General features: G+C 36.3%; 1 protein-coding gene across 4 annotated transcripts in view; it reads left to right on the top strand.

Annotated features, from left to right (window-relative positions):
* Nucleotides 1-15,200: 15,200 nt before the first annotated feature.
* Nucleotides 15,201-15,901, top strand: part of Cip4 (formin-binding protein 1-like Cip4) — a 241,863-nt gene continuing 241,162 nt past the window's right edge. For all 4 annotated transcript variants that reach the window (XM_068380301.1, XM_068380302.1, XM_068380304.1 and 1 more), the window contains exon 1: nt 15,201-15,346. In XM_068380301.1, the coding sequence (XP_068236402.1) occupies nt 15,323-15,346 (24 nt within the window). In that variant the 5' untranslated portion in view covers nt 15,201-15,322. The remainder of the gene's footprint in view (nt 15,347-15,901) is intronic.

A 15,901-nucleotide genomic window follows, 5' to 3' on the forward strand; every position in this document is an offset into this window, starting at 1 on the left:
AGAAATAAAAATGGATAAAAATAAAAAACTCTGGGAGAATATTGATAGAATAAGGAACAGACAGAAAGCCCATGGCAAAGTTATACAACTTTATGGAGAACAAGGAAATAAGCTAAATAAGGAAGAAACAAAAGAGGAATTAATCAAGTACTGGAAAACTATATATTGTAGGCATGAAAATAAAATAGACTCAGTTTGGAATGAAGAAAAACAGATAGAATATGAAAATGAAATAGCGCATCAGGAAGACACCACAAGAATAGATGAATATAATATCCCGGACATACTTAGGGAACACTATGACCTTGTAATGGTAACAAAAGGGAAAATAAAACCAATGAAAAATCCAAAAATCACAACAGAAAAAGTAAAGAATTGCCTGGGAAAATTAAAGGCAAAAAAAGCGGCAGGACCAGATGGCCTAAAACCCGAGCTATATAAGGCACTAGGAAAAAGCAAAATATGTCTAGAAACCTTACAGAAATGTTATCAAAATGAGTTGGACGAAAAAGAAAAACCAAATATGTGGAAGAAGTCAAGAACAAAGATGATTGAAAAGAAAAGAAGGCCAATGGCAAAAGACCTAAGACCCATAGCTCTATTAAATATTTCTTATAAAATATTCATGATGATGGTGAAAGAGGAAATAGAAGGCCACATAAGAATGAATGAAGAAGAGAATGAATGTCAAGCAGGATTTACAGGTGGAGGCAGGATAGAGGACAATATCTTTATATTACAGTATTGTGTGGAAGAGAGCTATAGTAACAAGAAACCCTAATAGTAACCGCGATAGACTTTAGTAAAGCATTTGACTCTGTAAAAAGGGAGGTATTAATAGAAGTTTTAAAAGAATATAAAATTAACAGCAAAATCATAAGTGCAATTGTAAATATTTATCAACGAGATACTACAGGCATTGACTTGGGAGGAGGTATAGAACAAGAAATGGAGGTTACAAGTGAAATTAAACAAGGTTGCACAGGATCAACTTCACTTTTTAAACTGATTACGTATATTGTCATGAAGAAAATAGAAGAGGAAGGGAACGGTTTCAGAAATCAATTAATAAAGATAGAATCATCATTTTTTTGCAGATGATGCCTTAATAATTGCACAGGATATACACAATGCAAAGCGTAACATCCAGATATTAGTAGAAACTTGTAAAAAATGTGGGTTGGAAATTAATAAAGAAAAGAGTAATATTATAATTTATAATATGAAATAAAAGCCAGATAACATAGAGGGAATCAAAGTAGTAGAAAGTTTGACATACTTAGGAATAAAGCTAGACAATAGTAGGAATATATTTAAAACTCAGAAAAGGGTAATGATAGAAAAGGCACAAAAATTAGCTAATCTAACATATTCAGTTATAGAGAAAAGTTGCAATAAAGTAATGATAGGAAAAACGTTCTGGAAAAGTATTGCTTTACCATCTATTTTGTATGGAACAAGTGTTATAAATCTAACAGAAACTGAACTAGAGAAACTACAAAGAATAGAGAATGGGGTATACAGGAAGATTTTAGGTGCCACTAAAAGCACAGCTAATACTACTCTAAGAGGGGAGATAGGTGCATCTTCAATGAAAGCAAGGGTGATGGATGGGAAGCTGCAGTACTTAAATCGTAACCTGAATGGAAAGAAGGAAATACTGAAAATAATTATCCAGGATATTTAAGAAAAAGAAGGAAGATGGTGGAAACAACCTGCAAAGTATTTGGAAGAATTAAGTTTAGGCATAAGACAAATAAGAAGAATGAACAAGGCAGAAATAAAAACGGAAACCAGAAAGTGGGATACTGAAAAGTGGAAAGAAGAAATAGAAAGTAAAGTGAGCTTAGAAATATATAGAACGTGGAAGAAAGAAATTAAAGAAGAGTTAATTTATGACAATACATTTGCTTCAGTGATATTTTTTAGAGCAAGAACTAATACGTTAAATCTAAATATTGTAAATAGACACAATGGGGGGAATATAAACTGTAATTTTTGTGAAAATGAGGAGTCAGATTTGATACATTTTCTGTTATTTTGCCAGGAATATAGAAAAGAAAGGAATGAAGTAATTGAGCTACAACAACCATACGACGAAGACCCAAAGAAAATAGTAGGATTATTTTTATTTAGTGAAACAAATATAGAAAAGAAAAAAGAAGTATTAAACATAATGTGGAAGAAAAGACAAAACAGTACAAGATGATAAACGTTAGAGGCGCCGTTGTAAAGGCTATTCCTCACCCCAGAACCTGAACCTGAACCTGAGAGTAATATGCCCATTTTTACCTTATCGTGCATTCTGATACTTACAAACGCACACACACACACACACACACATATATATATATATATATATATATATATATATATATATATATATAGAGAGAGAGAGAGAGAGAGAGAGAGAGAGAGAGAGAGAGAGAGAGAGAGAGAGAGAGAGAGAGAGAGAGAGAGAGAGCTTGAAACATGTCCTTCCACAAGCGTCTATTTGTGTTTTCCCATGCCAGTTAATGATTAAATTTTCTCAGCTCGTTAATCCGCCGTTTTTTCCTCCTGTTTCGTTTGCAATCTCTGAGACCCATTTTGTTTAATGTTATTCCTCGTGTCCATCTATTTTCTATCTCATTATATGTCCTGCGCATCCATGTTCATTTCCTTTTCTTACATGCTGTTAGAATATCCTCTACTGTGGTTTACTCTCGTATCTATGATGTTCTTTTTTTCTGTGCTTAGTGTTATTCCCAGCATTATTCTCTCCATAGCTGTTAGGTTGTAATTAGCTTATGTTCTAAGGCTTTGATAGGACTCCAAGTTTCTGATGCATAGGTTAATACTGTTAGGACCATCTGATGAAATACCTTTCGTTTTAAAGAAAATGACATTTTAATTTTCATAACCTCATTTTGTTTACAAAATACTTATCTTTCTTTCAATTTCGGTCTTATGTCCCGAGGAAACACTTACTGTCTGCCTAAGTATGCATATTCATAAAAAATTTCGAGAGGTTCGTTCATAAACCTTATTTGTCTGCATTTTCATTGAACTTTGTCGTAGTTTTACTCATGTTTATTTTCAGCCCTATAGTGTATACACTTCTGCTTTCTCTATTCAAATCATATATATATATATATATATATATATATATATATATATATATATATATATATATATATATATATATATATATACTCTTTTGCAGTTTCTCCCATGTTTCAGTAAATAGAACTATGTCATCTGCAAATCTTAGGTTTTAGAAATATTCCTCATTAGTGTTGATTTCTACATTTTCCTAATGTGAATTCTTTAAAAAAAATGCATGCACGCTGTGAATAGTTTAAGGGAGATGGGGTCTCCCTATCTAACTCCTTTCTTAAGTGGAATTGTCTCACTATCGTTATGGTAGTTTTAGGATTTCTGTACTTCCCGTATAGATATCTTCAAGAGGTCTAGCATAAGATTCGTCTGTTCCTTTCATTACTGCCGGAGTTTTGAAAGAATCAAAAGTTTGTCATATTCTGTTGATTTTTTTCCATTAGCTGGTTAGTAACATATATATGGTTAGTTGTTGAATACCCGCTTCTAAAGCCTACATGTTCTGGTGGAGTAAAGTCTAGCTGTCTTTCTATTCGGCTAATATGATGTTTGTAAATACTTTATATATTACGGAGAGTAAACTTAATGGGATGTAAATTTTCAGGTCTTTTGTGTCTCCCTTTTTGTGAATTAATATAATGATAAAGTTTTTCCAAACTGTAGGTTTAGAGCATTTTTGCAGACATTTTGTGTAAAGTTAAGTCAGTTTTACTACTATGAAATTTCCTCCATCTATCATCAAATTAATTCTTAGGCCATCTTCTCCTGTTACTTTGTTTCTTTTCATGCCTTTTATTGGTTTCTTTACTTCTCCTACTGTTACTTTTGGTTCCGGTCCAGTGGTTTCATTATTGCTATTGGTGAAGTTATTTCTTATATCACTATTGTATAACATTGTATTGAAACCTCTACAATTTTTATCACTCCATCTCTTTAGTTGATGATATTTCCATTTATATCCTATCTGTTGGCGCCTTGTTCTAAGACTTCTTTTCATAGAGTTTGATGCTTCTTCCTATCTTTAGTGTCTCCTCAATTTTGGTCTGATTGTGTTAACAAATGTCTTGGGTTTTTAGTCTGTTTGGTGTTTTCTGCCAGTTTTATTTCCTCCCTTTCGGATTTTACCCTCATTTCCAATATATATTTTATTCATTAGGTTTATGTTGTTTTCTGATAGTTTTACTTAATCTTGTTTATGAGCTTTTCCACCTTCCTTTTGTGCTGATTCCAATACTATTTTGTTGAATTATTGTTCATTTCTTCTTCACTTGCTTCCATTTCATCATGTAGCTGGGAGTATCTATTTGTGTTACCAAACTAAACTCATAAGACTTTTCTCTTATTACTGGAATGTTTATTTTCTTTCTTGAAATTGGTTTTTTTCTCTTTTTTTTTTCCTTAGAGCTAGCAAATTTTAATATTCGCCATTCTCTGGTTGCTTGACTTTAACTTGTTCAGCACCGTTACATCTTTCACTGAATCAACTTTTTCACTAAGAATAAAATCTATTTCGTTTTTCGTTTTTCCAATTGGGCTTCTCCATTTCTATAATCTGTATATTTTTATTAATAAAAAAAAAAAAAGCATAATTTCAAGATTTTCCAAGCATGTCTCCTCTGTTGTTTCTTGTGCCTACTTCAAATTTACCTAATGCTGATTCTCCCCTCTTCTTCTTACATAATTTAGCATAGAAATCTCCCAAAACAATTGTAAATTGAGTTGTATGTTTTTTTTTTTTCAAAGATATCTCCAGCTCTTTATAAGAGTTTCTGTTTCCTTTACATGGGATGTTGTTGGTGCATACGTTTGAATGATCTTCAGTTTATACTTTTTATTCAGTTTGATCATCAATCCTGCAATTCTACCGCTAATATACAGACACACACACAGACACACACACACACACACACATATATATATATATATATATATATATATATATATATATATAGATATACAGTATATATATATATATATATATATATATATATATATACTGTATATCTATATATATATATATATATATATATATATATATGTATATATATATATATATATATATATATATATATATATATATATATATATTTATATTATTGTTATTACTATTATTATTACTACTACTACTACTACTAGTACTACTACTATTACTACTACTACTACTACTACTACTACTACTTCCTAAGCTACAACCCTAGTTGGAAAAGCAGGATGCAATAAGCCCAGAGGCCCCAACAGGGAAAATAACCCAAAGAGGAAAAGAAACAAGGAAAATATTTTAAGAAGAGTAACAACATTAAAAGAAATATTTCCTACATAAACTATAAAACTTGAACAAAACAAGAGAAAGAGAAATTGGATAGAATAGTGTGCCTGAGTGTACCCCCAACAACTCAAGCAAGAGAACTCTATCCCAAGACAGTGGAAGACCATGGTACAGAGGCTATGGCACTACCCAAGATTAGAGAGCAATAGTTTTATTTTGGAGTGTTCTTTTCCTAGAAGAGCAGCTTACCATAGCTAGAGAGTCTCTTCTAGTACCAAGAAGAAAGTAGCCACTGAACATTCACAGTGCAGTAGTTAACCCCTCCAGAGAAGACTAATTGTTTGGTAATCTCAGTGTTGTCAGGTGAAGATGACAGAGGAGAATCTGTAAAGAATATGTCAGACTATTCGGTGTATGTGTAGGCAAAGGGAAAGTGAACCATACCCAAAGAGAAGGATCCAATGTAGTATTGTCTGGCCTCTGGCCAGTCAAAGGACTCTGTAAATCTCAAGCGGTAGTATCTCAACGGGTGGCTGGTGAACTGGCCAACCTACTACCTCTATATATATATATATATATATATATATATATATATATATATATACAGAGAGAGAGAGAGAGAGAGAGAGAGAGAGAGAGAGAGAGAGAGAGAGAGAGAGAGAGAGAGAGAGAGAGAGAGAGAGAGAGAGAGAGAGAGAGAGTATAAGAAGCTGTCACTAGACATTAGGACTGATGATATAACTCCCCTTTTAAGCCTAAATTAAGCCGTTCTCTTTACATGGGAGTATTTCAATAGAAAAAAGACAACTTAACAGTTAATCTTCTGCTTCAAATTCTATTCTGAAACTTATACATACATACATACACTTCCCCCAATTTTGGGGGGTAGCCGACATCAACAAATGAAACAAACATAAAAGGGGACCTCTACTCACTACGTTCCTCCAGCCTAACCAGGGACTCAACCGAGTTCAGCTGGTACTGCTAGGGTGCCACAGCCCAACCTCCCACATTATCCACCACAGATGAAGCTTCATAATGCTGAATCCCCTACTGCTGCTACCTCCGCGGTCATCTAAGGCACCGGAGGAAGCAGCAGGGCCTATCGGAACTTATAACCATAAGATAATATATAGCAACACGATGAAAATGCAAATCATGTAGGTTACATGCATTTAATCAGCACCTATGCAATTACTGTAACTTCAGATCCAAATACACGATGTGATCAGAAGTTGAAACTTTAGTCCTTTCATGCGATGGAAAAAAAAAATATTAAGGTCTATAAGTGGACTGTATCTTAATGATGTTACATGTCACAACCCATTAAAAAGCCTTTGTAAGAACACCACTTCTCTTAAACGATTTCTAATTAACCTGGAAGTTCCTCTCCCTATCAGGCCTTAGAGATATCCATGATCTACCGAGTTTAAACTTGAGTATGAACACTTTCAAAGTTGTGATTAAGTTCGTTGGAATAGACTAGCACCAATTAGCACAATTCGCAAATTATGGAAAGGTGAAAGAAAGACATTGGTCTATCTAAAACTGGAACGAATTTAATAATGAAAAATTACGATTAATCAATGGAAAAATTAAATGAATCCTCAACGTAAGACTTGTAAAAAATCTAGATATAAAGGTATTGGTCCTTTCTAATACTTATTACACGCAGGCAAACGTCAAATACAGAACAGCAGAGTTTGTAAATAATATGCGAGTTCCGTTATGTGCAGTGCGTGAACTGAACTGCCTCCCCGGTCCCTCGTCTCTGCAGTACGGTCTTCTCCAAGTTACATGCGACTTCATTAATTATCTAGCTCTTATAAACAATTTAAAAGTTCATAGCAATACAAAGAAACACATCATAATCATTAAAAACATCGACCAAAATGGATAAAAGACACGTAATAAACTAAACTGAACACAAAGATCAAATCAGAATCAATATAGATAATTGACTCTATCCTATATCACATATTCTATGGCAATCGTAATACTAAATTACGTTACATATAATGCCGCTATTTACTATAAGTAAGATTTGAATATGTCAAATGTTCGATTGCCACGAAAAACGTAGTTCTTGCATCATGTTAACTACGTTCTGAAATAATATTGTTGTTGTTGTTGTTGTTGTTATTATTATTATTATTATATTATCATTGTTATTCTCATCATCATCATCTCATCATCATAATCATCATCATCATCATCATCATTATTACTAGCTAAGCCACAAACCTTGTTAGAAAAGCAAAATGCTACAAGCCCTTGGGGAGCGGCTCCAAAAAGGAAAATACCCTTGTAAGGAGAGAAACTAAAGAAATTTCCTTCCCTCATTGTGGTATTTTTCTCTGTTGAAACTCTTGGTCTAATAGCATCTTGCTTTTCCAACTAGGGCTGAAACTTAGCTACTACTACTACTACTACTACTACTACTACTACTACTACTACTACTACTACTAATAATAATAATAATAATAATAATAATAATAATAATAATTATAATAATAATAATAATGATAATAATATTCAATACAGCAAAAAATGGTCGATAGGGGAAGACATCTGGTTTTCAACGGATTCTCACACTGGTGCCACGTCTTTCACAGATCACGGACCCACTCTCTAACTGTTCCACCTCACTCTCTATTTTTCTCTTATTCTCCCTCCCTGATTTATCACCAATATCTCTATTATCTCTGCTTATCCCTTCTAACACTTGCTTGTTCATATATTGATATTGCTGATTCTGAAACTAACATTATCCTATCATTCATTATCAGGGTTTTTATTCATGATGGAACCCCGGTTTCTCCTTCCCCCTCTCCATTATCCCCTTTACTTATCCCCCACACTTGGTTCACGCAGCTACAACTGACCACCTATTTAGCTCACTTTTCATTTTATCATAGACATTTTTTTTTTCACATTTCATCCCTTCACATCAGCCTAGGCTTTTTCCTCCTTCACTGCTAATTCTCTGAACCTGCTTTTGCTCACCATCCTTGGGCTCCCCTGCCAGGAGCATACCAACCCCATCCTTTCCCCTTACAGACCATCACACACACAACACTCACTTGGAGGAAAACCTTGCATTTTCCTTAATAAATTACACATTTCCCTTACCCAAATGACACTGCTTCACTGAGCTAATACTTCCTATCACTGGAAGATCTCATCCCACAGTCATTAGAATTAAGCTCCCCCTATTCTATTTATAGTTCCTTAAATAATACGTTTTCTTTATTTATCATGAGAGTGTGCTATCACAGTGTGTTTGAGTATGCGTGTTGGGGGGGGGGGGGCGGATAACATTTGACACATGAGTGTAAGAGGGGCTCCACTCATATTTAGTGTTTAGGAGGAGGTGAAACCTTTATGCAGAAAAGAGGCCTTGAATTTTTCCTCAATGGTGGTGTGGAATAAAAGTTGGAATAATTTCCGAGACAGACAGAGGGTAAGAAGGTGGAGTGGGGTTGGAGAAAGAGGACAAGCCAATGATTTGAATATTAGTGTTGTTGGTAGTTTATTATCTATCATCATAAGGTAGTATGTTCAAACGAAAACTTTTTTGACAAAATTTGCTGGACAGCAGAGTGCCTGTTTTCGTGTAAAATCGTGTCAAGCACAAGTCCATGGTATATATCTGTTGAAGGCTTATAGATGGAGTGCTGAGAAGGGTTACAGAAAGAGCAAAGGAATCAAGTTCAAGTCTTTTTGATGATGGAGGGGACTTTGGGGTTACTATGGACCAGATTCAAAGACACTCCTACTTATACTTGACTTTATTCACTACCTACACATACATACAATTTTATACATTCTCAGTTATACCTTATATATTACTGCAAAACTTCAACTTATTCATTTTAGCGATAATTCTCTGCCATTATAAAAACCCAACATATGAGGAGAATGCAGTAGATGCTGGTAGAAAACCAACTGTATTCATTGGTTCTCTACTAGAGGTTTATATATGCCTTAGGTAGATATTAATGTATTATGGCATCATCTTCTTCAGTCTCTTTGAGAAAAGAAAGTGTTTTTCTGTATCCTTTGAACATTAATTCTTAATCTAAATATTTACAATACATTTACTTACAAGTATCAAATGAAAGGATATTACACAAGAAACATTCTGGCATACACTTTAAATTAAAAATCTTGTAGTAGTCTGAACAACGGAAGATGTATTTACCATTTAGTTCTCTTTGCCTCATTAATTATTGCTTAATCAACTTTGACACATTGCACACTGTACTTTAGGAATATACCTGACACAAATGTAATATCTTTATCTTTATGAACAGTACATAACATCTGCACAAAATTTCTTTTGGAATTTATGAGAATTATATTATCCTGAAGAGACACACAGCATTCATTGAGTTTTAACCCATACATAACTCTCTCCTAATTAGCGGAACTTTTTTTTTCACACTTGGGTAGATATACTACTTTTAAGTGGTCGATAAAGACCCACTGGGTACTGGCTCCCATTTGAAGTTTGAATGCTTTCTCCCCTTTTTTTAATACACTGTATGGACCCTCATACTGGGGAGAGAAAGAGGAGGTCTGTGATGATCAACTCAAATGAACACATAAGGGACATGGATTAGGTTCGGTGGCACATCTTTTCGTGATGTTGGAATAGGACTGCTTCGTGGGTATGACTTTTCCTATGGCGTTTTGTATATCCACCAATGCCTGCAGCTGGTTGCTGTCTGGCAGGATATTAGATGATATTTGTAATATCTGATTGAACAATACTTCAGCAGGTGACATATTAAGTACTGCATGGGGATGGTATGGAGGCTCAGGAGTACCCAGGGTAAGTTGCGGTGCCACTGTTGGCATTGACACCTAGCCATAAAAAATGTCTTAAGCATGTAGTGGAAACATTCTACTATGCCATTTGCCTCTGTGTTATATGCTGCAATGTGATGTAAGGACATACCCAGGGATATTGCTAATGCCTCCCAGGGTCGTGACGTGAAAATTGTGTCCCTATCACTCACAATTGTCTCTGGGAAGCCGTATTGGACCACCCACTGAATGAGAGCGTTAGCACGACTCTCTGCTGTTGCTTGGTGGAGGGGGACCTCCTCTGGTCATCTTGTATTTCTATGAACTATCATAAGTAAATAGCGTTACCCCTCGGAGAGCAGCAGAGGACCCACAATATTGTATCCACATGAATGTGGGTGAGGTGTCAGGTGGATACCTAGAATTTACCCACACCAGTTTCTACATGCTTACTGACTTTCGTTTTTTAACAATAAACATATTCTCTACATCAACCCTTTATGTCAGTTTTTATGTTTCTCCACAGATATCTCTCCATCATTATTTTCATTGTTGCACAACCTGACAAATGTGAGAGATTATGCACATTTTTAAATGCAACAGCAGGTAAAGATGCACCCTTCCTGTACTTATTTCACACTGTAGAGACCGTCCCCCCCATTTCATAAGGAATCCACTTCTAATCCTTATCTATCCTCCTGAAGGAGTTACTCTAACTCAGCATCGTTCACCTGACCTTCCATAATATCATTGCAATTTATTCCAAATTGCACTGCTTTTATGGCATTCTATGAGAGGGCATTTTTCACTTTATTGGAGTTCCCTCAATGCATGTGATCCAGCAGAGGAATTCCATGATGGGAGAGAGATTACTCTGCTGCCGGGCAGACCATGCCTTTGTGACTTTAGTAATTGCATGGAAAAGGGGCAGATGATTCGTCTGGATGGTGCATGGCCTTCCCTCAAGAAGATGCCGAAATCGGCGTACGCCCTTATGCACCGTCGGTATCTCTCTGTCGAAGGTAGAGCACTTCTCTGGGCTGGTTAATTTCCTACTGAAGAAAGTGAGTGGCTGCTTTTTATTCAATGTCTGTTGCTCTAACACACCCCCAATAGCAACACTGCTGGCATCCGTTATGAGGAGTAGATCTCCATCAGGAGAGGATACGGCAACATTCTAGCCGATGCCAAGGCTCTCTTGGGTTCACTGAACTCCTCCTGCCCGAATGGCCTCCCGTTAAATTTCTTTGGGGATTTCTGCAATATGCGGCAGGAAACGGTGATATTGATTTGCCAATCCAGCAAATTCTTGAAGACCCTTGACGTCCTCAGGAATGGAAAACCTCTCGATGGCTGCTACCTTCTGTGGGACTAGAGAAACCCCTTCTGTGTCGACTTTGGGCCCTCTCGATCTTAACCCCTAATAGGTTCCTCCCAAACCCACCTTACTCCTTCCCTACCATCCAACCTCAACTCGTGCCCATTCTATTTCAGTCATAACAATCTTATCAGCTTTATAATCTTTACTACACCTGGTCTTCCATTCTTGTTATTTTATCGTTTTCAATCTTTCAAGCAGTAATATTCCCATAATCCACCTCAATATTTTCATCTCTGTTCTTTCACGCTTTGCTTCCTCTTTTTGTCTTAGCACCCACATTTCCAGTTCCTACATCAACACTGATCTTAGTGTTGTGTTGTAGATCTTGATTTTTAGCTTGATTGACATTTTCTTATTACATTCCACTCCCCCTACCTCCCTCCACTTTCCCCAGGCTGCTTTTATCCTATTATCAACTTCACCATCATATCCTGCATATTGACTTATAGTAGATCACAAGTACCTAAATTGTTCCACCATTTTTTATAATCTAGCCTTTACATTCATGCATAGCTATCCTAACCCTACCTTCCTAACTGATCACAATAGCTTCAGTTTTATCCACATTCACCCGTAAGTCACTCCTCTCTAAAAACTCTTGGCACTCTACAACCCTTTTCTGCAGGTCTTCCTCATTTTCCATGGTAATCACCAAATCATCTAAATATAGTAATTCCAACAACTCTTCATTTCTGATATCTTCACTTAAAACATCCATGACCACCACAAATAAAAAAGGTCTTAATGCGGACACCTAATGTAATCCAACGCTACCTTTAAAGGTTTATGTTACGTTTTGTCCCTGTTCTTTTGTACATCTTATCAACCATTCTAACCAACCTCTCTGGGACTTTTCCCCTCCTCAAGAGCCAAAACATCACAGAAGAGCTTCTGGTCTCCATCTATCATCTTTTCCTGTATCTGGTTAATATAAAGATAGCATCCACAGTCCCTCATTCCCTGCTCTTTCCTAATCTTTACAATCTCTCCCAATCTCTCATCTAGCTATCTCTCAAAAACTTTAAAATCCTGCTCTTTTAGTTAATTCCCCTGAAATTGCCACATTCTATGAAATCCCTTTTTTGCTTAGATATAGGCACATTAGACTCTCCTCCGTCTTTATGCTCCATTTCTTCTTCCCATATCGCTCTTAATAAATCCAGCATTCATTCTTCCTCCCATGTAGTTAGTATCTTGACCATTTCAATTCGAAACTCTGATGGACATAACGCTTTACCAGTTTTCATTTTACCAGTGCCCACTTCACTTTTGTATTCGGTTTCTCCACCATTGGCCCTATAAGCGCTGTGCTTTGCCCAGCTTCTCTCTCTCATTTTCAGTATTCAATTGTTGTTCAAAATACTCTCTCCATCTCTTAATGTCTTCATTTTTGTGCATTATAATTTCATCTCCATTCTTAATGACTCCAAGTTGCCCCAAATCCCGTCTTTGCCCTTTTCTTAAGTTTGAAATCTTATAGATATCCTTTTCGCCTACCCTCGTTTCTAGACTTTCCTTCAATTGCTCTACCACTCTTCCAGTAGCTATACTTACTTTCCTCCCCTAATATCTTTCCTCTTCTCTGTACCGTTCCTCTGCACCCTTTGCATGCCTTACTTTCCAGTCCTTAAATGCGCTTGATTTTCTTTTAACCGACTCTTGGACCTCTCTATCCCAACACCACCCCTTTTCTCCTTTCGACACACCATTTCTACTGGTTCTTCCCAATAGTTCATGTTTCCCCTACACATATTTCTTTTATATCCGCCCTTATATTTTCCACTGTCACCTTGTCCAATCTTCAAGTTCAACTTTTCTAGTTGCCTCTCACAGTCCTCCTAAATTGCTCACCCTTTATCTCCTTTAATGTCATAAACCTTATCTTTTTATCTCCACTTTCTCTTCTTGGAGTTTCTTTCTCTTATTTCAAAATCCACCACTATTAGTCTATATTGTTTAACACATGCTTTCCCCAAAATCCCTTTACAGTTCACATTGGTTTGGTCAACTCTAACCAGGATGTAATCTATTTGGCTTTCCACTCCTCCACTTGCACAAATTATCAGGAACTTATCCAACTTTTGAAACCAGGTATTCATACATGCCAATTCAAAACTCTGGGTCATCTCTGAAAAAAAAAAAACTCACCATCTACATTTTTAATTCCAAATCCCTGTCCTCCCTGTACCTCCTTATATCCATCCCTTCTCTTCCCCACTCTGCCATTTATATCTGCTCCTATGACTAGCTTCTCAGCCCCTTTCACTGTCCTGATAGCTACCCCAAAGTCTTGTTTAAATAATCCTTTCTCTTGTTCTTGGCAAGCCATCTGAGGAGCACATGCTGAAATTATATTTACTCTCTGATCCCTTATTACTATTGGAATCATTAAAAGCTGATAATTCGCTCTCTTCTACCTCTTTCCTTCCTGAAGAATGGAAGTGGTTAACTCAACCATAAGAGGATGAGCACCAAGGTTGTTCAATAATGCATATTATATGACGAAATTAGAAGTGAATTTTGTATGCAAGAAAATTTGGGGAGGGAAAGCTGTAGCCTACATGAGCTATCAAATGGAAGATGATTTTCATTCGAAGGAAATCGAGAGTTAACCTGATGCTGTCAAGCTTTGTGTTACAGTATGAGGTGACTGTTACTGTCGAAATTTCCTGTATAAAGAGATATGATTTGTTGACGTCATATGTCAGTATACTGAATTAGGGGGAAAGGAATGGTGGAAAAACATGAGATATAAGTGAAATAAATATGTAAAACACAAAGGAAATAAGACAGGTAGCAAATGGGTAACGATGGGTCATGAAGTTAAAAATTGTTTTGTCTGTATAAAGAAGGCGTGATATGTTCGGCAGAGAAGAATGGAAAACCCGGGAAGTGAAAGGCTAAGTAACAGAAGGGTTCGAATAAAAGGTTCATACCCAAGGGGATCAATTGTGTGTTTTTTTCACTACACCCACAGGGGGTCAGTGACGAGACATCTGTTTTAGGCGAATTGAACTCCTGTGGGACTGAAGGCATTTCCAACTCAGGGGTTTTATCTCTGGTTCAGAAGTTAGATGGAATTACTGTGACTATTGTTCTGTGTCTTTTTTATAATGTACCTTTCATAGTAGCTCCTTTTACTATAATAATAATTGTTACGGTTATAACATTAGACTAATTATGATAATGATATAATCAGCTCAATTATAATAAGGGTAACAATCAGAAACATTAGCAGCAGTGATATAGCATTTAATTTTATTATCATTAGTGTAATTTTATATCATTGGGTATCTAATTTTCCATTTATAAATGTATGAATTATCATATTGTAAGGCACCTATAGTAACAGATATTGCTTTACTCAGACTGACAAGCGTCGTCTGAAGGCAATGTTGGATTTCACACGCTCTAGCTTGGGGTTTCCATAACTCATGGCCGCATTGTAAGTATCCTAAAATTACATGATTTATTTTATTTAATAATTTTACGTAGACAATTTATGCAATAAAACAACTTTTTAAACAATATTTATAATGTTTAACGGTCATCGTGTATACGAAAATGCAAGACATGGAGTTCCGTTTTCTATGGTTCTGATTTGCCGAGGTTTCCCATGATGCTCTGCACTCAGTTAGTTTGCCTTGAAGTAGCGGTGAGTGAGGTAGTGTACGGCGCTCGTTGTTTTTATATCTATCTCCTGTCCCTTTTTGTAACCCAGGATATTAGTCGACAATTGGATTGCCACAGGAAGATCCACCACCATGAGTTGGGGTGCAGAATTATGGGTGAGTACCATTGTCAGTCGAAGACTGGTGGAGTTTGTTTATGAAGAGTATGTATGTGTTTGGTGGGTGACCTCACTCTTGAGGGGGAGGAGGAGGGTGTGTTGCCTCAGCTGAGAGAAGCAGCGAGGAGGCACTCCGAGGAGGAGAGAATTAGGCTAGATTATCATTTAACTCATGCCCTATGTTATTCTGTTGTTTTATATATGAGGCGTCGATTCGTTCGGCTTCGTGCTTCATTGAGAGAGGCTCTAGACACGAGTGCGGCGGTACACATTGTTTCCAGACGCCAAAGACTTGGGGAATTCGTACAACTTTGACCTGATCTTGGCACTAGATTCGAGGTCTCACTCTAAGTTATTTTTATACGTCTTATACGGTCTGTAGCGTAGGCAGGAAGGAGGTGACTTCCCGATATGTAAACAATACTGTAGGTCTGTGCTGTTTACTTGGCCTAGTCTAGCTGAACGTTATTTTACAGTCTAGTCGACAACGGTTTTATCCACAGAAGTTTCTTTTGTTATAGTCTTAGGTCTAAGTAGAAACGTAAGGGGCCAG

The sequence above is a fragment of the Palaemon carinicauda genome, chromosome 9, assembly GCF_036898095.1.
Source record: "Palaemon carinicauda isolate YSFRI2023 chromosome 9, ASM3689809v2, whole genome shotgun sequence".
Taxonomy (NCBI): Eukaryota; Metazoa; Arthropoda; class Malacostraca; order Decapoda; family Palaemonidae; genus Palaemon; species Palaemon carinicauda.